At 49.6% G+C, this 24,290-nt stretch overlaps 1 protein-coding gene across 1 annotated transcript in view; it reads left to right on the plus strand.

Moving 5' to 3' along the window:
* The first annotated feature begins 612 nt into the window (after positions 1-612).
* Positions 613-24,290, plus strand: part of IVNS1ABP (influenza virus NS1A binding protein) — a 47,492-nt gene continuing 23,814 nt past the window's right edge. Inside the window, exons 1-5 of the mRNA XM_069737276.1 lie at positions 613-694; positions 14,340-14,456; positions 16,073-16,203; positions 16,661-16,830; positions 20,939-21,014. Coding sequence (XP_069593377.1) covers positions 16,093-16,203; positions 16,661-16,830; positions 20,939-21,014 — 357 coding nt within the window. The 5' untranslated portion in view covers positions 613-694; positions 14,340-14,456; positions 16,073-16,092. The remainder of the gene's footprint in view (positions 695-14,339; positions 14,457-16,072; positions 16,204-16,660; positions 16,831-20,938; positions 21,015-24,290) is intronic.

Consider the following 24,290-nt stretch of genomic DNA (forward strand, 5'->3'; position numbering starts at 1 on the left):
GCGACCATATACATCCCAGTGACCACATACTCTGCCCCCTAGCGACCATATACACCCCAGTGACCACATACTCTGCCCCCTAGCGACCATATACACCCCAGTGACCACATACTCTCCCCCCTAGCGACCATATACACCCCAGTGACCACATACTCTCCCCCCTAGCGACCATATACACCCCAGTGACCACATACTCTGCCCCCTAGCGACCATATACACCCCAGTGACCACATACTCTGCCCCCTAGCGACCATATACACCCCAGTGACCACATACTCTGCCCCCTAGCGACCATATACACCCCAGTGACCACATACTCTCCCCCCTAGCGACCATATACACCCCAGTGACCACATACTCTCCCCCCTAGCGACCATATACACCCCAGTGACCACATACTCTGCCCCCTAGCGACCATATACACCCCAGTGACCACATACTCTGCCCCCTAGCGACTGTATACACCGCCCCAGTGATGCATACACTGTCCCCGGACCCCTAGCGTGTTTATACACCCTCCAATGACCGCACTCGCACTGCCCCCTAGTGACCGCTTCCTTCACCGTCTCCCGCCTCCCTGCACGCCACGCCCCCTGGTGACGCTTTTCCGTCACTTCCAGTAAGTGTTTCCTGCCTGTAGCGTCAGTCAGGCGGTCCCGCTGTCTCCTCCGGCCGTGCAGCCTTCCCCGCTCAGGTACGTGCATCCCCGGTGCTCGGGGCATCTTGTGCTCGTTATTCGCCTCTCTCTGCTCCGTCGCGGCTCTTGTCCATGTATCTGTCCCGGTTCCCGCCGTGTCTCATCTGCCCCGTGTCCGCCGCACATCCTCTGTCATCACCCGGATCCTCCTCCCATTTCTCAGACGCTTCTCAGTGTCTCCTTGTTCACACTGCTCCCTACACGTCCCTATTCCTCAGCGACGCCCTGGATCGCCGCTATGTCTGTACCGTGGTGCTATACTGTGTCCGTACACCGCCCGCACTCACTACAATTCTACTTCTGTATGGCGCCAACATATTCCGCAGCGCTCTACAGCTAATTGCTCATTGTTATCTTGTAACTACTGTAGCATAGGGATCGTTCCTGCATCAGTACATGTAACGCAGAGGACAGGGGGTCCCCGCGGAGGATGTTGCCCCGCGGGGGTCCCCGGCAGAGGATGTTGGCCCGCGGGGGTCCCCGCAGAGGATGTTGCCCCGCGGGGGTCCCCGGCAGAGGATGTTGCCCCGCGGGGGTCCCCGCGGAGGATGTTGCCCCGCGGGGGTCCCCGGCAGAGGATGTTGGCCCGCGGGGGTCCCCGCAGAGGATGTTGCCCCGCGGGGGTCCCCGGCAGAGGATGTTGCCCCGCGGGGGTCCCCGGCAGGGGATGTTGCCCCGCGGGGGTCCCCGGCAGGGGATGTTGCCCCGCGGGGGTCCCCGGCAGGGGATGTTGCCCCGCGGGGGTCCCCGGCAGGGGATGTTGCCCCGCGGGGGTCCCCGGCAGGGGATGTTGCCCCGCGGGGGTCCCCGGCAGGGGATGTTGCCCCGCGGGGGTCCCCGGCAGGGGATGTTGCCCCGCGGGGGTCCCCGGCAGGGGATGTTGCCCCGCGGGGGTCCCCGGCAGGGGATGTTGGCCCGCGGGGGTCCCCGGCAGGGGATGTTGGCCCGCGGGGGTCCCCGGCAGAGGATGTTGGCCCGCGGGGGTCCCCGCAGAGGATGTTGGCCCGCGGGGGTCCCCGGCAGAGGATGTTGGCCCGCGGGGGTCCCCGCAGAGGATGTTGGCCCGCGGGGGTCCCCGCAGAGGATGTTGGCCCGCGGGGGTCCCCGCAGAGGATGTTGGCCCGCGGGGGTCCCCGGCAGAGGATGTTGCCCCGCGGGGGTCCCCGGCAGGGGATGTTGCCCCGCGGGGGTCCCCGGCAGAGGATGTTGGCCCGCGGGGGTCCCCGGCAGAGGATGTTGGCCCGCGGGGGTCCCCGGCAGGGGATGTTGGCCCGCGGGGGTCCCCGGCAGGGGATGTTGCCCCGCGGGGGTCCCCGGCAGAGGATGTTGGCCCGCGGGGGTCCCCGGCAGAGGATGCTGGCCCGCGGGGGTCCCCGGCAGAGGATGTTGGCCCGCGGGGGTCCCCGCAGAGGATGTTGGCCCGCGGGGGTCCCCGCAGAGGATGTTGGCCCGCGGGGGTCCCCGGCAGAGGATGTTTGAGGTGTCACTGTAGCTGCTGGGTGCCTGATGCCGCTGTGTATTGGATCCATCACCCATAGGCTCACTGATCTGTATCCGTTACAGTTGCGTGTGAACGCCGTCATGCAGAAACATGTCACCCAGAACTGTATGTTTATAGGGCTGCTGAGCCCCCACATATTGCTGATCTATCCATGGAATGGGTAATCATTATCCGATCGGTGGGCGTTTGAGTTGCAGCGCCCCCAGCAGTCAGTAGCCGATTACTGTGTCATCCATCAGATAAAATACACTGTGAACACTGCAGAGTGGGTCAGTTGCACCACATGACGCCGATGATGGAGATTTTGATGACATGGTGGGTGGATTTTTCTGTCCACATGGTGACTGTGAAATCCTCACTTTCCTGTGCTGTGATAGGTCTGATTGTGTATACATGTATCCTACATACTTACTGTATCATATATATTGTGGATACACTATTCTTCATTAGAATATTCACACTATTGTGAAGCAGAGTTGACATTGGCCATCAGTGTCTTGTGGGTACATTGGGTGGCTCAATCCCTGGTTTGCTGAGGGCGCAGTTGCAGTGGGCACTGTTGTCTCTGATTGTGGCCCGGCCCTCCATGGCCCATGTGCTGTAGTGATGAGGCCAGTCTTGTGAGACAAGCGGGGATTCCGTGTCTGGACACAGCACAGCACCTATCAGCGTGAATAAGTCCAATCTGTGTGCCTAAACCTATCTGCGCAAATACCAGATGCAGACCATGCTGTGCCTTATATGACACTACAGTCATTCACTTTTTCATCATAGTACGTAACTGATGAAGGCCCAGATATAGGACCGAAACGTTTTTTGGCTACTACCATTAAAATCTCACGAGCATTAAGTTGAGTGCCAGGTTCTTTCTTTTAGTATCACGGCTGTTGTCTCTGATTGTGGCCCGGCCCTCCATGGCCCATGTGCTGTAGTGATGAAGCCAGTATCACGGCTGTTGTCTCTGATTGTGGCCCGGCCCTCCATGGCCCATGTGCTGTAGTGATGAAGCCAGTATCACGGCTGTTGTCTCTGATTGTGGCCCGGCCCTCCATGGCCCATGTGCTGTAGTGATGAGGCCAGTATCACGGCTGTTGTTTCTGATTGTGGCCCGGCCCTCCATGGCCCATGTGCTGTAGTGATGAAGCCAGTATCACGGCTGTTGTTTCTGATTTGGGCCCGGCCCTCCATGGCCCATGTGCTGTAGTGATGAAGCCAGTATCACGGCTGTTGTCTCTGATTGTGGCCCGGCCCTCCATGGCCCATGTGCTGTAGTGATGAAGCCAGTATCACGGCTGTTGTTTCTGATTTGGGCCCGGCCCTCCATGGCCCATGTGCTGTAGTGATGAAGCCAGTATCACGGCTGTTGTTTCTGATTTGGGCCCGGCCCTCCATGGCCCATGTGCTGTAGTGATGAAGCCAGTATCACGGCTGTTGTCTCTGATTGTGGCCCGGCCCTCCATGGCCCATGTGCTGTAGTGATGAAGCCAGTATCACGGCTGTTGTTTCTGATTTGGGCCCGGCCCTCCATGGCCCATGTGCTGTAGTGATGAAGCCAGTATCACGGCTGTTGTTTCTGATTGTGGCCCGGCCCTCCATGGCCCATGTGCTGTAGTGATGAAGCCAGTATCACGGCTGTTGTTTCTGATTTGGGCCCGGCCCTCCATGGCCCATGTGCTGTAGTGATGAAGCCAGTATCACGGCTGTTGTTTCTGATTTGGGCCCGGCCCTCCATGGCCCATGTGCTGTAGTGATGAAGCCAGTATCACGGCTGTTGTCTCTGATTGTGGCCCGGCCCTCCATGGCCCATGTGCTGTAGTGATGAAGCCAGTATCACGGCTGTTGTCTCTGATTGTGGCCCGGCCCTCCATGGCCCATGTGCTGTAGTGATGAAGCCAGTATCACGGCTGTTGTTTCTGATTTGGGCCCGGCCCCCCATGGCCCATGTGCTGTAGTGATGAAGCCAGTATCACGGCTGTTGTCTCTGATTGTGGCCCGGCCCTCCATGGCCCATGTGCTGTAGTGATGAAGCCAGTATCACGGCTGTTGTCTCTGATTGTGGCCCGGCCCTCCATGGCCCATGTGCTGTAGTGATGAAGCCAGTATCACGGCTGTTGTCTCTGATTGTGGCCCGGCCCTCCATGGCCCATGTGCTGTAGTGATGAAGCCAGTATCACGGCTGTTGTCTCTGATTGTGGCCCGGCCCTCCATGGCCCATGTGCTGTAGTGATGAGGCCAGTATCACGGCTTGCGTTGCAGGACTGCACTTCGGGGCTAATCGTAGTAAGGACATGTGTGCTCCATCCTCACAGACCTGACACCAAAGTTTCTGAGCAAGAGGATCTGTTACCAGCATGATTCCGTAGAATTAGATCTTATGAGGCCTGTGTACTTACTTTGCGAGTCTATAATCATAATGGCGGTCTAATTATTTTTAATGACCTTCATTCCACTTCTAACCATTTGGATGCAACATTTGATTTTGACTGCAGTATCTAAGGGGTTACATCAGTGCAGTTATAGCAGTGTCATCTGTATAACACAGCCGGCACCTGCCAGGTACAGAGCAGGCTCAGCTTACGCTCGACATATCCATAAGGGGTTAATAATGTCTGCAGATTGCTGTACTACTTTGTGGGGGATACTGATCCTCTGACAGTTGATTCTGTAATCCCAAGGTGTATTATCAGGCTCTCCTCATTAAGGGGTAGTTAATGAAGCCCCCAATCTTACAACTGTACCCCACTTTGCAGAGAGCTAATCGATGATAATAGGATTCTTTCCATAGACCACAAGATATTAGTAGGGTGAGTATTTAGGAATCCCCACGGATGCAGAGAACCGGTTTCCTCTGGCACAGCCGCTCCTAACCTGTTATTCTGGAAAATGTCCATTAAAGTTTAGAGAAGAATCCACTTCATGTCGGTCATGTGACTGATCTCGCGCTTCTGTTGCAGTTTTTGGTGTTACTTATATAAGGCACCTAAGTGTTGTCATTGACCCCAACATTTTAGAAATGTGTCTTAGCTGGGACCCCAGGGTGCTTGTCTCACGGCCATACATATGATCACACAATGGCCATATCAGCTCTGGTGTATAGAGACGAAGTCCCAATCGGTAAACTCCTTCTATAACATCCCATGTACCCCTACAGGCAGAGAGGGATGCTGCCAGGGGTGATATCAATCTAGATCAGTAGGTGTGTCTATCTATGTATCTATAGATATATAAAAATCCAGAGAAATTGGAGGCAGCACACGCTTTGTAGTGAAAAGGAGCTATTTAATCAGCCCAGAAGGTCACGTTTCTGTCCCAACAGGAACCTTCTCAAGAGATATATATAGATAGATAGATATAGATATGATTGTAGACCAAATTAGAATAAGTACACTTGGTCCATGTTCGTCAGCTGTGCACCAGCCTCATGGTAGAACACTCCCAGTTTGTGTTGGGGGTGAGCGGCTCCTGCGCACCGGTGAACACCGGATCAGTTTGGATCAGCTGTCCTGAAAGCTGAAGACAGATAATGTGTGTAACCAGTTTGGCTTTTCAAGTTCATCTGTTAAAGAGGCTGTCACAGGAACAAAAGTGCTGTCTGATCAATAGATATTAGTAAGCTAAGCCTTTTCACAACTGGATGTTTTGTGCAGAGATAAACTGATAATGGTGGCTGCTCTGCTGTATCCTGTGCAATGCCTCTGTAGCAGAGCTTTAGCTGCTGTTTGTATTGATCCCATAGGAAGATAAGTGAATATTCTCCACTGGTGGCATGGACAAGGGCTGCCCCATGCCTATGACCTCACTCCTCCGGGCCTGGTTCTTTCATGTAAAGGTACCGTCACATTAAGCGACGCTGCAGCGATATAGACAACGAGCCGATCGCTGCAGCGTCGCTGTTTAGGTCGCTGTAGAGACGTCAAACACAGCAACTCCAGAATGATGCAGGAGCGATCCAGTGACGTAACGGTGACTCACTTATTGTTGTAGCTGGTTGTTAGCTCCATGTAAAACATTGCAGGCATCGTTGCTTTTGCTGTCAAACATGACGATACACGCCGACCTGACGACCAAATAAAGTTCTGGACTTCTAGCTCCGACCAGCGATACCACAGCGGGATCCAGATCGCTGCTGCGTGTCATACACAACAAGATCGCTATCCAGGACGCTGCAACGTCACGGATCCTTGTCGTTCTCGTTGGAAAGTTGTTTAGTGTGAACTGTGAAGGTACCTTAAGTACAGGAAAGATATATATCTTGGTACCGTGTTAGCCAGTAGATAGAAAAATATTTAGAATTGAGAGTCCTCAGTGGTTGATACCTTTTAATGGCTAACTGAAAAGATGGTAACAAATTGCAAGCTTTCGAGACTACACAGGTCTCTTCATCAGGCAAAGACTAAAAGAAATTAAACCTGTAAAGCGCTGCGGAATATGTTAGCGCTATATATATAAAAAAAAAAGAAATTCTGAAGAATCACATATTTATGCACAACATGGCACAGAAAACAAACAAACAAAAAAACTATGGATAAGACAGGTGACATGAAGCAGAATTAGGCTACTTTCACACTAGCGTCGGAGTCTCCCCATCGCAATGCGTCGGGCAGAGATTCCGACGCTAGCGTTTAACGGACTGCACAACGGAGGCAGCGGATGCATTTCTCCGGCGCATCCGCTGCCCCATTGTGAGGGGCGGGGAGGTGGGGGCGGAGTTCCGGCCGCGCATGCGCGGTCGGAAAAAGCGGTCCGTCAGGAGCAAAAAACGACGGTCCGCCAAAGCAATCCGTTGCAATGCGTCGTCAATACAAGTCTATGGGGAAAAAATGCATCCTGCAAGCACTTTTGCAGGATGCGGTTTTTTTGCAAAACGACGCATTGTGACAGATTGCAGAAAACGCTAGTGTAAAAGTAGCCTTACCATGAGTGATAAACCGTTATGTCCATAAATATTGGGCCAGTTCTTAGATAAGGAATGTTTTATTGTCCTCTGATTGGGGTCTGGTTCTGTTGTGATGACCCCTCATAGTCTGAGGGGCAAGTTAGTTGATGTAAAAAGACATAAATCCGTGCGACACATTCATTCCTCCACTAAGGCTGTCAAAGGTCGTCATCAGTTTATATTCCCATACTCTTCTGTCTCTCTTAGATTTGAAGCTACCTTTTTAGGCTGGCGTCACACTGGCGTATTGCATCCGATGCGAGAGCTTCGGATGCAACATGCTAATGACACTCGGCTCCTGCTCGCAGCAGAGCAGGAGCCGAGTGTCATGTGTCTGTGCTCCGATTCTCTCGCACAGGGAGGATCGGAGCACAGCTGCGGAGGAGGCTGAGAAATGAATTTCTCCATCTCCTCCATTGCTGGGGTCCGCGTATAGCGCACATCACTCGGATGATATCAGAGTGGTGTGCGCTGTCTCACTCGCACCCATAGGCTTATATGGGGTGCGAATGAGCCGAGAGCTTTCCTCGGTCTGAGACAATTGCAGCATGCTGAGATTGTCTCGGACCGAGGAAAACGGCCGACAAAAAGTCGGCTGGTGGGAGCGGCCCCATATGGTAACATTGGTCCGAGTGCAATGCGATTTTTTTTTTTTTTTTTTTTTTTTTAATCGCATTGCACTCGGCTGTATTACGTTCTAGTGTGACCCCGGCCTAACACAAGTAATTTCATGTACATAATGTTATGATTTGGGAGACAAAAATGTATTGACACAGGTAGATCCATTCTTTTTCACTTACTGTGTGGCGGTGAGAATTCACTTTTGGGGGCTGCCTAAAACACAGTAGTGGGGGTCTAGAACACTACTGTGTTTTAGGCAGCCCCCAAATCTAAGAAGCATCATTGTCAAGAGCTCCCTGTCCTCTCCAACAGCTGCAGGTACCTTTCCTTGCAATCAGAAAAATGTAAAACCTGTCCATTTATAATGACCACGGACAAGATAAAGATCCCCAATTCACATCAGGACTACAAGATACCAGGTATTTCCAGCTGTGACACTTCTAATGTGTTGTACATATTTATTTGTACTAAATGCCCAACTGGGGGTCTCTATGTAGGGGAGACAGGGCAGAAACTGAGAACAACAATGAATTCTCACCGCCACACAATAAGAGAAAAAAGAATGGATCTACCTGTGGCAATACACTTTTGTCTCCCAAATCATAACATTATGGGCATGAAATTACTTGTGTTGAAAGGTAGCTTCAAATCCAAGAGAGACAGAAGAGTATGGGAATATAAACTGATGACGACCTTTGACAGTCTTAGTGGAGGAATGAATGTGTCGCATGGATTTATGTCTTTTTACATCAACTAAGGAACTTGCCCCTCAGACTGAGGGGTCGTCACAACAGAACCAGACCCCAATCAGAGGACAATAAAACATTCCTTATCTAAGAACTGGTCCAATATTTATGGACATAACTGTTTATCACTCATGGTAATTCTGCTTCATGTCACCTGTCTTATTCATAGTTTGTTTTTTATTGTTTGTTTGTTTTCTGTGCTATGTTGTGCATAAATGTGATTCTTCAGAGTTTCTTTTAAGTCTTTGCCTGATGAAGAGACCTGTGTAGTCTCGAAAGCTTGCAATTTGTTACCATCTTTTCAGTTAGCCATTAAAAGGTATCAACCACTGAGGACTCTCAATTCTAAATATTTTTCATGTAAGTAGTCATGGTTTGTGCTGCAGCAGAGAACCTTTTGCGCTCACCTCAATAAATCACTCCAGGGCAGTACAACCAGCTCAGTGGCCAGACATTCACATGGCTTCCGTCAGTTAAGTAACGTCTAGCCACTGTGCTCCTTGTATTGCACACGTGTGATTTAGGCTCAGACATCCTTTGCTTATAGCTACTTAGGCACATTATCAGTTTATCTCTACACAGCAACATTATTATATACATCTAATTGAAAATGCTTAATTTTCTATTATCTATTGATTAGACAACACTTTTTTAATTGTGGGACAACCCCTTTAAGGGTATGTGCACACGTTGCGGATTCTCTGCGGATCCGCAGTGGTTTTTGCGGTGCAGAACCCCTGCAGATCCGCAATTGAGTTACAGTACAATGTAAATCAATGAGAAACAAAAATGCTGTGCACACTTTGAGGAAAATCCGCTGCGGTTTAAAAGAAGGAGCATGTCACTTTTTTGTGAATCTGCAGCGTTTTTGTACCCATTCCATTATAGAAAACCGCAGGGGTAAAAAATGCAGCAAATCTGCAAGAAAATGCAGCAAAAACGCTGCGGAACCGCACAAAAAACGCAGCAAATTCACAGGTGTGTTTTCTGCCAGGAGAGGCAGAATCCGCACCAGAAATTCCTAAGGCCACATTCACACGTTCCTTTTTGTCCCGCGGGTTTTCCCGCAGCGGATTTGATAAATCTGCAGGGCAAACCCGCTGCGGTTATTCCTGCAGATTTATCGCGATTTGTCCTGCGGGTTCCGCTGCGGGTTCCGCTGCGGGATTTTACCCTTACTATTGATGCTGCATATGCAGCAATATGCAGCATCAATAGTAGTGTTAAAAATAATAAAATCATGATATACTCACCCTCTGACGTCCCGATCTCCTGGGCGCTGCAGGCGGCGGTCCGGTTCCAAAGATGCTGTGCGACCAGGACCTTCGGTGACGTCACGGTCATGTGACCGCGACATCACCGAAGGTCCTGGTCGCATAGCAAACCTAAGACCGGACGGCTGCGTGCAGCGCTGAGACTTCCGAGGGTGAGTATACATGATTTTTTATTTTAATTCTTTTTTTTTTTTTTTAATACAAATATGGTTCCCGGGGCCTAGAGCAGAGTCTCCTCTCCTCCACCCCGGGTATAACCCGCACATTATCCGCATTACTTTCCGCATGGTGGGCACAGCCCCATGCGGGAAGTAAGCGGATCAATGCATTTCTATGGGTGCAGAATCGCTGCGATTCTGCACAAAGAAGTGACATGGTCCTTCTTTTTTTCCGCAGCAATTCTGCGCGGTTTTTTTCGGGTTTTTCCGCATCATGTGCACTGCGGTTTCTGTTTTCCATAGGGTAACATTGTACTGTACCCTGCATGGAAAACAGCTGCGGACCCGCAGCGGCAAAATCGCCGCGGTTCCGCAGTAAAAACCGCATAGTGTGAACATGGCCTAAGCCTAATCCGCAACGTGTGCACATAGCCTAAAGCTTAGCACGGTGCTGCACTCAGTTAAAGGGGATTCCCAGGTTTAAGATATTGATGGTCTGCCAGCATCTTATTGGTTGTGGTCCAACACCCCCACCGTTCAGCTTCAGTAGAGGCTGACTGGAGCCAAACCACACAGCTCTGATTACTGTGGAATAGCCATTGCCATGTACTGCAGCTCGGCTCCCATTCATTTCAATAGGAGACAAGTTGCAATACCTCTAGACAGCCACTGAATGGAGCTGTGCTATTCAGCACCATTAACTGTTTGTATCATGCGTCTGCTGGTGATGGGTCATCAATATCAGATTTAGGATACATTACCGCCATAGTAAACCTGGGAAACTCTTTTAAAGAGTTTTTTTTTCCCATATCGGCTTTTTATGGCTTAGACAGGAATAACCCCTTTTTAGGTCCCACCATGCGAGTGTCCTCTAAATCAGCAGAAAGTCCCCCACAAATGAATGGGTGTCATGGAGACCTTAACTCCAGCGTAGCTCGGCTGATTAGTAGATCAATTGATCTGGATGCCACGCGGTCTCCTCCTGGGAGGAACACACAAATTCTACTAATATATGGTTGTTTTACGCAGTGTAAGGGCTCATTCACACGGCAGTAGTTTGTCAGAGTACTAACTATAGACCGTGCTTGGACCAATTATATATACTGTATATATACCAAATTTGTGTGCAAAAAAAGACCGTATGCATTATTTTTCCTCCAGAGCTGCAGTTTAGTATCTGATATTACGGACACATTGCATTTCTGTGACATAGGAGACAGTGAATGCTCCTGTAAATGATTAATGGCTGCTGAGTAAAACACGGATTGTATATGGATGACAATAATATGATCGCACTTTTCTGGATGACCCTTGTGACCCTGCCGTGTGACTGTCCCACTCTGAGCCTACAAAGCACGTAATGAGTGGTCCCTCGCCCGCCATGACAGGGCCTGGCGCTGGTATAATGGCGCTGTGTGGAGTGACATGAGTGAGAAGGCTCCCAGCTGACAGGAGGCGTTTGTGTGCCCTCGCTGGAGGAGCAGCATGTGTTGTAGCTCACGTCTGCCATTAGCCTTCGGGCTGTGTCCTTTGCTCAAGGTCACAGGCTGTTCTTCTTGTTTCCCGTACCTGTGGCCTAGCTGTGCCGGCAGCTCCGGGCCCTCAGATCCCATCTCATCTGGTGGCAGCTAGTTTATAAGTGGAGCTCGGCAGTCAGCCAGGTGTGGCCCGGAGATTTCCACTCATAATATTTGTGCTTTCTATTCATGTCACAGGACGCGGTGACCCCCGCCGTTCAGCCACCTGATGTCGGCCTCTTCTGCTTTCCAGCCGTGTGGGAAGTTTCTGTGAAGTGGAATTTTACTGGTACATTGCGCTGCTGACTACAGAGCTGTCTGCTCTGCACAGACCCGGATTACATCAATGTGTCATCCATTTATTTATTTTTCTTCCCTCCATACAGCCATTGACTTGCATTGACAGGTTTCATCCACAACTTTTCTTTTTTTAATTTATTGAGTTTTGTGAAAAGAAGCCTCATTCATCTATTAGCAAAAATAATGAACAAATATTTGTGAAAGAGCCCTGACAGGGGCTGCCCAGTCTACTGAATCCGTACAGCTTGCGGGGCGCGTGTTGGTGACCGCACGTAGACGGTCTGCATACTTCCAGACACATTCCTACTAGACGTGCCTGCCTGGCCTCTCTTGGTACATCTAGTCAGCACGTGGAGGCAGAGCGCACACTTCAGGTCACGTGACCACCTGCTCTCCACAGTAACTGGAGACTTTATTTGAGGACGGAACAACCCCTTTAATTTGTGCAGAAACCTGGAAGCAAAAGTTTGACTCCGTAGGGAAAGTGAAGCATGACATGATGCTAATGTTATGCTGGGGCGTGCCAAGTCCTTGAGACCTCACCCTGCTCCTAGTAATTAAGGAGAATCTCTCACCAGGTTTTTGCCACCTAATCTGAGAGCAGCAGAATGTAGAGACAGAGACCCTGATTCCAGTTATGTCACTTTCTGGGCTGCTTGCTGTAGTTCTGATAAAATTACTGTTCTATCAGCAGATTATCACTAGAGGACTAGTAAACCTGCTGCCAGGTTGTTCCCCATTCCCTTGTGCTTTGTATAACCTTTCCCCACCTCTGATTTGCATATTTGTGTACTCTGTGCATAGGCATTAAGCTGCACATTCTATGACTAAGGGCATCGTCCAGAAACGTATGTCAGAAGGGGCAATGTTTTATTAATTGTCATGTGAAATAAAGTTAAATATTTTTAAGCCATACGGCCATGTAGATCCTTTTATTGGCAGATTTGTGTACTCTGTGCATAGGTAGAAAGCTGGCAATCAGTGGTGTGGGCGGGGTTATGCAGAGCTCAGCATTCACGCTATGTGCACACGTTGCGGATTAGGCTTGGGAATTTCTGGTGCGGATTCTGCCTCTCCTGGCAGAAAACGCACCTGCGGATTTGTTGCTTTTTTTTGTGCGTCTTTGCTGTGGTTTTCTTGCGTTTTTGCTGCGTTTTTTATCCCTGCATTTTTCTATAATGGAATGGGTTAAAAAACGCTGCAGATTCACAAAAAATAAGTGACATGCTACTTCTTTTAAACCGCAGCGTTTCCGCAAAGTGTGCAGCATTTTTTTTTTCTCATTGATTTACATTGTTCTGTAAATCAATTGCGGATCTGCAGCGTTTCTGCACCGCAAAAAACGCTGCGGATCCACAGAGAATCCGCAAAGTGTGCACATAGCCTTGGGGTAGCGTCACACTGAAACGACGCTGCAGCGATACGACAATGATGTCGATCGCTGCAGCGTCGCTGTTTGGTCGCTGGAGAGCTGTCACACAGACTGCTCTCCAGCGACCAACGATCCCGAAGTCCCCTGGAAAGTACAGCGCCGGAGGACAGACAGCGGTAGGTAAGTATGTAGTGTTTGTTTTTTTTACGTTTAGGCTGGTAACCAGGGTAAACATCGGGTTACTAAGCGCGGCCCTGCGCTTAGTAACCCGATGTTTACCCTGGTTACCAGTGAAGACATCGCTGAATCAGCGTCACACACGCCGATTCAGCGATGTCAGCGGGAGAGCCAGCGACGAAATAAAGTTTCAGACGATCTGCTACGACGTACGATTCTCAGCGGGGTCCCTGATCGCAGTAGCGTGTCAGACACAGCGAGATCGTAAGGATATCGCTGGAACGTCACGGATCGTGCCGTCCTAGCGATCAAAGTGCCACTGTGTGACGGTACCCTTAGAGAACTGCTAGATCTGTAGCAGATAAAAAGGGATTTTATCAAAGCTGCAGCAAAGAACCTGGTAAGTGACACATTGCTTGAGTCAGGGCCTCTGCCCCTACATCATGCTGGTGAAAGATTCCCTTTTAGTGAGGTTATTAAATGAAAGACTCTTCCAAATCCCCCGCTGAGTATCACTGTTAGACAACCTCTGATTTCTAACATACTGTTATGGCGATTGGGCTGTGTGCACATGTTGCAGATTTGGTGTGGTTTTTTCCTTGCACATTTTCTCGATAAACCTAACGCAATCCTAATTCCAGCAAAGTGAGTGAGAAACCTGAAGTGTCCTGCACATTGCAGCGTGTCAGTTCTCGCTGCGCTTTTCACCATTGACGACACTCAAATCAAAGACGCATACCGTATTTTTTTTTCAGCTGCGTCTTTCCTGCTAAGAGCTGCCGAAATTTGACTCCCGTGTGCTGAGCGCCTTCCCAGTAATCCTGTCGGGTACCCACCGCATTATTCCATCACTTCGCCCATGGACGTGTACACGTTATTCCCCCGGGACCTAATGACTGCCCCGTGTGGAGGGGGCTGGCCCACATCAGGCACTGCTGCCACGACTAATGTCGCCTGCAGAATCCCGTAATCGCGGTGCTTGGGACAACCATGGTTCCTGCACATAACCACTTTACTGATGGGAATTTTTTTTTTTTTAGGTTCCACCTCTTTTACCTTTGAGACATTACGATTTGATAACCTCACAGGAATGCATTTATGATTGATGTGTCCCAGAATTTAGCTTCTGCTCAGTTATTTTCATCTATTCTTTAAAGGTAGGTGATTCAATTATTTTTCTGTACCCACATACTGTTTTGTGCCAGTTTGTTATAAACCAGGAGAAGCAGATCTACATGGAGGTGCATTCCCTGCTCGTTCATGGTCTCAGACCTGATGGTGGCCACCAGCAGTCTCAGCTGGAACTTTCACTAGCCATGGAGTATATGCCAAGGGTGGATTTTTTAATTTATTTTTTGGGGGGTTGGAGAACACATGAACAGGTTGGAACTCCCAAAGGCCAGAGTAATTCCCATCTGTGACGGATATCTGTTGATCACCATCTCCTAACAATGGTAGATGAGTGCAGAAGCAAGCACATGCCTTGGAGGTGGCAGGCCTTTTCTGGGACTCCTTGAGATGACCGATGCATGACACATGAATTCATCAAGTACCATCATGTAATCCTAGTCATGTGGTGCCTCCTCACTTCACTTTCAGTGAGTGTTGCTTATGTTGAGTGGTCTGCCGGTACTATACAAGCTATGTCTTTGCCCTTAGTGCAGTTATAATGGGAGGGCAGCCCCCCAAACACAATAGATTGCTCTATGTAAGAATCAAAATAGTAATCTTGTAGTTAAAGTGACTAACGAAGATAAGTGATGTTACAAGGAAAGCTTTCCAGACCATATAGGTCTCCATCAGGCATGGTATAAAGTATCTGAAGACACACAACTATACACACAAAAAGAGCAGAGACTAGGGATAATAAATGGACATTCAAAAATAAACGGCTCCAAGAGGGAATCCCTCCTTAGCTTAGAGGTGTAAAAGCTTTATTGTCCTAATATCCATGTAAGATCAGAGGTCTGGTGCCCTCACTGTCTCTGGAGCAGAGTCCTCAGATTTTGTAGTAAGTCATAAAACCTTGTGATGCTTCGAGTCCTGTGTGGAAGGCATCAAAGTCCTAAATTTATGTTCCCAGACTCTTTGGTATTTTGTGATATGAAGTTGACTTTCATATTGTTTATGTTGTGTCCTGGACCAAAGAAATGTTTGTCCACAAGAAGATGGGTTTGTGCCAGTAATTGTGTGGCGATAAGACCACACCCTTGCTCTGTTTCTACAACATGGAGACCCTGCTGTAAGACAAAAAACCCTAATCTCTGTAGTCTTGTATGACTTGTAACAGAGAGAAGAGATGGAGGGGACAGGAAGAGACAAAGAGGAGAGATCTAGGTGACGGCAGTGTAGTCCGAGCCGGAGAACAAAGGGCAGGATGACTGCGGTATATTGCATTGCGAGGGGCTTTACGAAGTGGACGGAGCTGTGCTGTCCTGGCTTTGCTCACTGCTTACATCTGGCCAGAGCAGAAAACCAGTGATCAATAGGGGTGCCGGGTGCTAGACTCCCACTGATTTGATAATGATGCTGTAACTCCAAGAAATGTCATGAGTATCATAGGGCCGACAGCTCATTTAAGGCCCAGGGTGTGTCCATGTGGCCTTTTTCTCAAGAGCTAGAGCCCCCGCAGGGCCAGGCTGCAGCACCTCTGAAATCAGGCATTTCTACCTTCCTCTGTGCTCCTTTTCCAATGGTTATACTGTGGATTTCATTGTTTGTACAGTGAATCATCATTTCAGAATTTTGTTCCAATGTAACGTCTGTTTTACAGCCCCAGACTGAAAAAAAAAAATGGTTCCAAACGGCTATCTCAGTTTTGAGGATGAGCAGTTCATAGAATCATCAGTAGCCAAATTGAATGCCTTACGGAAAAGTGGACAATTTTGCGATGTGAAGCTCCAGGTATTTTCCTACTTACCAAATTACCAGACTTCTAGCGTACGGTTTGTATAACCACTGGTGATGAGCGAACGCGATCAGATAATGTGTTCTCCGAGTATCTTGGGTGTGCCCGGATAATATGTTCGAGTCCCTGCGGCTGCATGTTCCCTAACAAACGGGCAATCCCCACATGTGCTGCTATTGAACAGCTTCCAATGATGCAGCCGCAGGGACTCGGACATAGTATCCAAACACGCCCAAGATTCTCGGAAAACACATTATCCGAGCACGTTCGCCCGTCACTAAATAACTACACCTCTACACAGCGCCCTTTTTGCCTTTCCTATGATATTCGTAGCACCCGACCAGTTAGTGTAATGCTCAGGCCTTAATTTTCAGCACTTCTCATTTTAGTCCGTGGTCTCTTTTAATGCGCCCGTCTTCTGATCTCGCTTTGCTTACTTTTTTCTATTTCCAGGTTTGTGGCCATGAGATGCTGGCACACCGAGCGGTTCTTGCTTGCTGCAGTCCCTTTTTGTTTGAAATCTTCAATAATGACAGCGAGACACATGGAATGTCTCATGTAAGACTTGATGATCTGAACCCCGAGGCGGTGGAGGTGTTGTTAAATTATGCATACACTTCACAGTAAGTATGGCCGTAAAAAGGCTCTATTAAAGAAATAATATTCATCCAAAATGTTGATGTTTAGTTTTAGGCTGTGTGCACACGATGCAGATTTGGTGCAGAAAAATCTGCTGCAGTTCTGCACTAAATCTGCATCTCCTGGCAGAATCTGCAGGTGCGTTTTTGATGCGTTTTTGAGCACAAATCTGCACAAAAAACGCATAAAAAACGCATCAAAAACGCACCTGCAGATTTCTATTATGGAGGGGTGCAGAAACGCTGCAGAACTGCACAAAAGAAGTGACAGGCACTTCTTTGAAATCTGCAGCGTTTCTGCGCAGATTTTTCTGCACCATGTGCACAGCTTTTTTTTTTCACATTGATTTACATTGTACTGTGATCACAGTGCAGTTCTGCAGCGTTTCTGCTGCAGAAAAATCTGCTGCAGTTCTGCACTAAATCTGCATCGTGTGCACATACCCTTATTCTTGACATATTGCCACATTGAGCCCAGTGTCGTCCCTACCGACTCAATGGCCCAATATTGGATATATCTGCGGCATCAGCATCTTGGTGAAACATGGCAAAGTTATTAGTTTTAATCGGTGTATTAATTGTTTCTCTACGGATCTACTGATAAATATCTTATTAGATGCTGTGCCTTGTTCAGTCCTTGAAGCTCACAATCTCGCTGGTTTATTGGTTGATCGGCTGAGTTACACTGATCTTGATTAGTCAGAACTAGAGCTGAATGATCCTGAACTGTAAAATTAGCGGTTCGTACCGGACACTAAAACAGACGTCGGGAAGAAGTCCATGTTCGGAGTGCTGTGGGAGTAATCTGCTTTCTTTGGCAGCCCCCTAGCACTTGCTACGATCATTTTACAAAACCAAAGTTCGGGTCCCCATTGTCTTTTATGGAATTTGGGTAGAGCTCTGGTACCTGAACCGAACTTTGGACTAAAGTTCTGTAGAACCCTCACTTCCACTGGTCCGCTCATCCCCAGTCAAAACCATCAATGCAGCTCCAACCTTTTGGACTCATTCAGACAAAAGCGCCGGACACTTGTATAACCTTTTCTTGTCCAATTTTCAGCTTAAGCCATTACAATAAAACTTAAAGGGGTGTTACCACCTGAAACATTCATGACTTGTTGACAAATATGCCATAAATGTCTTGTGGGTGCCTGTTCCATTTCCAGGTGTCCCACCTATCAGGAGTATGGTGGTCTTCTCCCCTGCTTGCATGCCACATAGCAAGATATCATGCATGAAGCTCTCTCCATTGTAGTTACTAAAAACAAAAATGTTTCACTACTGTAAACTATAGTGAACATGCATGAGAGTAGCTAACTCTTCTACTAGTTTCGAGAGGGCCAGGTGTCCCGATGTATGGGGACTCCCGGAGATGGCCACACAGTGCATCATCAGTACCTGCTCTCACCCAAGAGCCACTCCTCTTGTCTCTGACAAGGAAAATACTGTATTTTTCGGACTATAAGACGCACTTAGGTTTTAGAAAAGGAAATTGGGAAAAAAAAATTGAAGCAAAAAATGTGGTCAATTCTGTACTAATATTCCCTATCCTGGTACGCATGCCCCCCCCCCCTCATCCCTATCCTGGCAGGCATGGTCCCCTTCATCCCTAGTCTAGCAGGCATGGTCCCCCTCATCCCTAGTCTGGCAGGCATGGTCCCCCTTATCCCTAGTCTGGCAGGCATGGTCCCCCTTATCCCTAGTCTGGCAGGCATGGTCCCCCTCATCCCTAGTCTGGAAGGCATGGTCCCCCTCATCCCTAGTCTGGAAGGCATGGTCCCCCTCATCCCTAGTCTGGTAGGCATGGTCCCCCTCATCCCTAGTCTGGTAGGCATGGTCCCCCTCATCCCTAGTCTAGCAGGCATGGTCCCCCTCATCCCTAGTCTGGCTGGCATGGTCCCCTCATCCCTAGTCTGGTAGGCATGGTCCCCCTCATCCCTAGTCTAGCATGTATGGTCACCCTCATCCCTAGTCTGGTAGGCATGGTCCCCCTCATCCCTAGTCTAGCAGGCATGGTCCCCCTCATCCCTAGTCTAGCATGTATGGTCCCCCTCATCCCTAGTCTGGTAGGCATGGTCCCCCTCATCCCTAGTCTAGCATGTATGGTCCCCCTCATCCCTAGTCTGGTAGGCATGGTCCCCCTCATCCCTAGTCTAGCAGGCATGGTCCCCCTCATCCCTAGTCTGGTAGGCATGGTCCCCCTCATCCCTAGTCTAGCAGGCATGGTCCCCCTCATCCCTAGTCTAGCAGGCATGGTCCCCCTCATCCCTAGTCTAGCAGGCATGGTCCACCTCATCCCTAGTCTGGTAGGCATGGTCCCCCTCATCCCTAGTCTGGTAGGCATGGTCCCCCCCATCCCTAGTCTGGTAGGCTTGTCCCCTCATCCCTAGTCTGGTAGGCATGGTCCCCCTCATCCCTAGTCTGGTAGGCATGGTCCCCCTCATCCCTAGTCTGGTAGGCATGGTCCCCCTCATCCCTAGTCTAGCAGGCATGGTCCCCCTCATCCCTAGTCTGGCTGGCATGGTCCCCTCATCCCTAGTCTGGTAGGCATGGTCCCCCTCATCCCTAGTCTAGCATGTATGGTCACCCTCATCCCTAGTCTGGTAGGCATGGTCCCCCTCATCCCTAGTCTAGCAGGCATGGTCCCCCTCATCCCTAGTCTGGTAGGCATGGTCCACCTCATCCCTAGTCTGGTAGGCATGGTCCCCCTCATCCCTAGTCTGGTAGGCATGGTCCCCCCATCCCTAGTCTGGTAGGCTTGTCCCCCCATCCCTAGTCTGGTAGGCTTGGTCCCCCTCATCCCTAGTCTGGTAGGCTTGGTCCCCCTCATCCCTAGTCTGGTAGGCATGGTCCCCCTCATCCCTAGTCTGGTAGGCATGGTCCCCCTCATCCCTAGTCTGGTAGGCATGGTCCCCCTCATCCCTAGTCTGGTAGACATGGTCCCCCTCATACCTAGTCTAGCAGGCATGGTCCCCCTCATCCCTAGTCTGGTAGGCATGGTCCCCCTCATCCCTAGTCTGGTAGGCATGGTCCCCCTCATCCCTAGTCTGGTAGGCATGGTCCCCCTCATCCCTAGTCTGGTAGGCATGGTCCCCCTCATCCCTAGTCTGGTAGGCATGGTCCCCCTCATCCCTAGTCTGGTAGGCATGTCCCCCTCATCCCTAGTCTGGCAGGCATGGTCCCCCCTCATCCCTAGTCTGGCAGGCATGGTCCCCCTCATCCCTAGTCTGGCAGGCATGGTCCCCCTCATCCCTAGTCTGGTAGGCTTGTCCCCCCATCCCTAGTCTGGTAGGCATGGTCCCCCTCATTCCTAGTCTGGTAGGCATGGCCCCCATCAGAAAAACATTAAAAAAATAAATCATTATACTTACATTCCTGCGATCCCTTGCAACTTCCTGTTCAAATGCCAGCAGCTAAATTATGCTTGTAAGCAGCGCTACTAAAGGGAATGAATATTCACTACATTCCACACCTATGGGAGTGGAGAGCAGTAAATATTCATGCCCTTAAGTAGCCAGCACATGCGAACACCCGGCAGCTGCAGGAAGCCAGTGGCTGCGGCTAGCAGCGCGTCCGCTATTAAAGAGAAATGAATATTCACTGCTCTTCACTCCTATGGGCGTGGAATGCATTGAATATTAATTTCTCTTTAGCAGCAGGCACAAGAGTTAGAAGTAGCCACCGGCTCCTGCCTCCTGTGACCTGCTGCTCTCCCCATCCACAGCCAGAGCAGGTATATCCAGACTATAAGACGCACACGTCATTTTCCTCACTTTTTCCTCCAAAAATGTGATGTCTTTTAGTCCGAAAAATACAGTACATCACTGTGACCATTTAGAAGTAAAAGGCTACTGAAAATTGTCGGGAAAGGCACACTAGAAAGATGCAATTTACCTGGATGTCTACATGGCCGTACATTATAAACTATAACAAAACTTTGATTATTGCTGACAGATTTACACTAAGAATTAATTAATTTTTTTCTGTGACTATTACTTAAATACCTAATGATTAGATTTGTGTGTGCATTCTAACTAAATGGCTAATATGTATACCACTAATGGAGTGGTCTAACTTCTGCATGTTTTTTCAGACTTAAAGCTGAAACAGATCTGGTAAAAGATGTTTATTCAGCTGCCAAAAAACTTAAGGTTGACCGTGTGAAACAGGTAATGCTATTATCAGTGCTTTACAACTTTAGTGCTTGTCCAGTTCTTTACCCCAATTTCACTTCCCACTTATTGAGTCTAGACTTTTGCATCTCACTGTAGTAATGTGCTAAGACAATGAGTACCTCCAATGGTGGCTCAGTGGTTAGCACTGTTGTTCTGCAACGCTGGCGTCCTGGGTTTAAATTCCACCAAGGACAACATTTGCAAAGAGTTTGTATCTGCTCTCCGTGTTTGTGTGGGTTTCCTCCTGATTCTCCGGTTTCCTGCCACCCTCCAAAGACCACCTGAGAGGGAATTTAGATTGTGAGCCCCAATGGGGTCAGGAATGATAATGTCTGTAAACACTGTGGAATTAATAGCACTCTATAAATGAATAAATAGATGCTACTGTCATTTTTGGTGGTGCTTAAGGTGCCTTGAAACCGTATTCATACCCCAACCACTGGGGACTCTCAATTAGAAATATTTTTCTATTCACTGGCTAAGACGGTACAAAGATATATATCTTTCCTGTATTCATACCCCGTTAACTTTTCCACATTTCTCTATCGCCTCTCATTGGGGGACACAGGAACCATGGGTGTATGCTGCTGCCACTATGCACAAAAAAAGTTAGCTCCTCCTCTGCAGTGTACACCCCACCGACTGGCATTATACTCTTCAGTTTAGCTTAGTGTCAGTAGGAGGTGGACACGGGTCTTTCATTAGACCCTTATCTACCTCAATGTGCGTCGTTTTCTTTCAGGTTTTCCGGAGGGATACAGGGTGAACAGTCACAACTGTAATCCCACAATGCGGGCTATGAGTACGGTGTGTACTGCCACCCCGTATCCTCATAGATCCCTCAGCAGGACCATGATCCTAGCACACAAGCGTGCTCATAAGTCAAATACTTTGCATGTTCGTCCTGTAACTGCAAACTTCCCTTAGGTCAGTTCTCCCCACTCTGTCAGACCTGCAGCAACCCGATTGTTTCCACTGCCCTGGATCCCCCAGCTGCTCCGCTTGAGTGATACCCCCACCCCTGGCTGGGCCTCTTCTCTGTCACAATCGGTAGCGGATCTAACTCGAGTGTCTCAAACTCTGGTGTCCGTGCTGGATCGATTACCTCTGCAGACCCCCGCAGTAGCCAGCGGGTCGCAGGAGCCTCCGTCGGATCCCTCCATTATAAGCCGCAAAAGGTCTAGACAGGAACGCCGGTCTGAGTCCTCTTTTTGCTCCATCTCGCCACACGGTCCTTCTCTGCGGTTGACTTTCCCCCCGATCCTCCTCCCCTGAGTCAGGCGAGGCGTTCTCTGATGCGCCTTCGGAGGGGATTTCGGAGCTGGATTCTAACCAAATCGCTACCATGAGGGATATGGTTCAGAATCTCATTGGAGCGATAAATTAGACCTGTGGCATCAAGGATACCTCTACGGAACCCACAGATCAGGCGGTTTCGTTTAGACGGGCTAAACCACCTTCCAAGTTTTTCGCTCCTCACCCTGAATTCGGGGAGATCATGACCAGAGAAAGAGAGAATCTGACCAGACTCTTTCAGAGAGGAAAGCGACTTGGCGTTTTATATCCTTTTTCTCCGGAGCTCACCGCTAATTGGACTGCTTCTCCTTTGGTGGATCCTCCAGTTTCCAGGCTGTCCACCAACACGGTCCTTCCACTGTCCGGCGGTGCATCCCTGAAGGATTCTAACGATAGGGTCATAGAATCCTTCGCTAAGTCAGCCTTTGAAGCGGCTGCAGCTACTCTATGCCCGGCTTTTGCTTCCACTTGGGTTTCAAAATCCATTTCCAAATGGGCCAAACAACTCCGTCGGGGCATCCTGGACGGAGCTCCACCCGGGGCGCTGGTGGAGCTTGCCAACCAGATTTCTCACGCGAGTGAATACCTGGTTTCCACCTCCCTGGACGCCGCGTCTTGTGCGGCTCAGGCGTCCAGCAATGCTGTTGCCATCCGCCGGACCGTTTGGCTCAAGGCCTGGTAGGCAGATTTGTCTTCTAAAAAGTCCCTTACCAGCCTGCCTTTTCAAGGTTCACGTCTCTTTGGTTCTAAGCTGAACCAAATCATTAAGGATGCCACTGGGGGCACAAGTTCTCTTCTTCCCCAGTCCAAACCTAGTCACTCTCCTCCTAGACGGCAATTTCGGCCCTTTCGTCACTTTGCGGCGTCAAACTCCTTTTCCCAGCTGTAACAGAGGCCACAGGCACGTCAAGAGAAGAAGACGGTATCCTTTAGACCCACTCCTTCCTGGCGTCCTCGCTTCTCCCAGAGTAGATCCTCCAGGCCCAGGACTGGAAGATCCACATCGGCATGACTCTCAGCAAAACCCCAGCCAACTTCCTAGGCTGGGCGGCCCTTTCCTCTTCAGGGACGTCTGGATCTCCTCAGTAGAGGACGCATGGGTCAGGGAAGTTGTATCCGCAAGATACAAAATAGAGTTCGTTTCACGACCCCGGGATCGTTTCTTCTAATCCCGACCTCCAAGAGACCCCGCTCTACTCCCGGGTTTCTTCGCAGCCATCGCTTCTCTCCTCAAAGCCGGGGTGATCGTTCCCGTCCCAGGAAAAGAACGGTTCACAGGTTTCTATTCAAATCTCTTTGTGGTACCAAAAAAAGACGGCAAGGTTCGTCCCATTCTGGATCTCAAATTGCTGAACAGGAGAGTTCGTCTGAGACACTTCAGGATGGAATACCTTCATTCAGTAATTGCTTCCATGGAGGCTCAAAAATTTCTGTGTTCCATAGATATTCAGGTTGCTTACTTCCATGTCCCGATATTCCCGGGACATCACCGATTCCTGTGCTTTGCAGTGCTCCAGGACCATTTTAAGTTCGTCGCCCTGCCGTTCGGTCTTGCAACCGCTCCCAGGGTTTTCACGAAGATTATGGCGGCGCTGATAGCCATCTTGAAGGTCAGAGGCCTAGTTCTCTTTCCGTACCTCGACGACATACTCATCAAGGCCCCGTCCTTTTCTCAAGCTCACGAAAGTCTGTCCATTGTCCTCAACACCCTAGCCAGCTTCGGGTGGCTGGTCAACTGGAAAAAAGTCCTGCCTTATTCCTTCTCAGCACATCGTTTTTCTGGGCATTCTCTTCGGCACTCATCAGACCAAAGTCTTACTTCCCAAAGACAAGAGATCCATCCTTCTTCGGGACGTACGCTTGCTCCAGGGTCCTCGGTTTCCTTCCTTCCGATCGGCCATGAAGGTTCTGGGGAGGATGGTAGCAACATTGGAAGCGATTCCCTTCGCCCAATTTCACTCGCGACCTCTTCAA

This window comes from Ranitomeya imitator, chromosome 8 (genome assembly GCF_032444005.1).
Source record: "Ranitomeya imitator isolate aRanImi1 chromosome 8, aRanImi1.pri, whole genome shotgun sequence".
Lineage (NCBI taxonomy): Eukaryota > Metazoa > Chordata > Amphibia > Anura > Dendrobatidae > Ranitomeya > Ranitomeya imitator.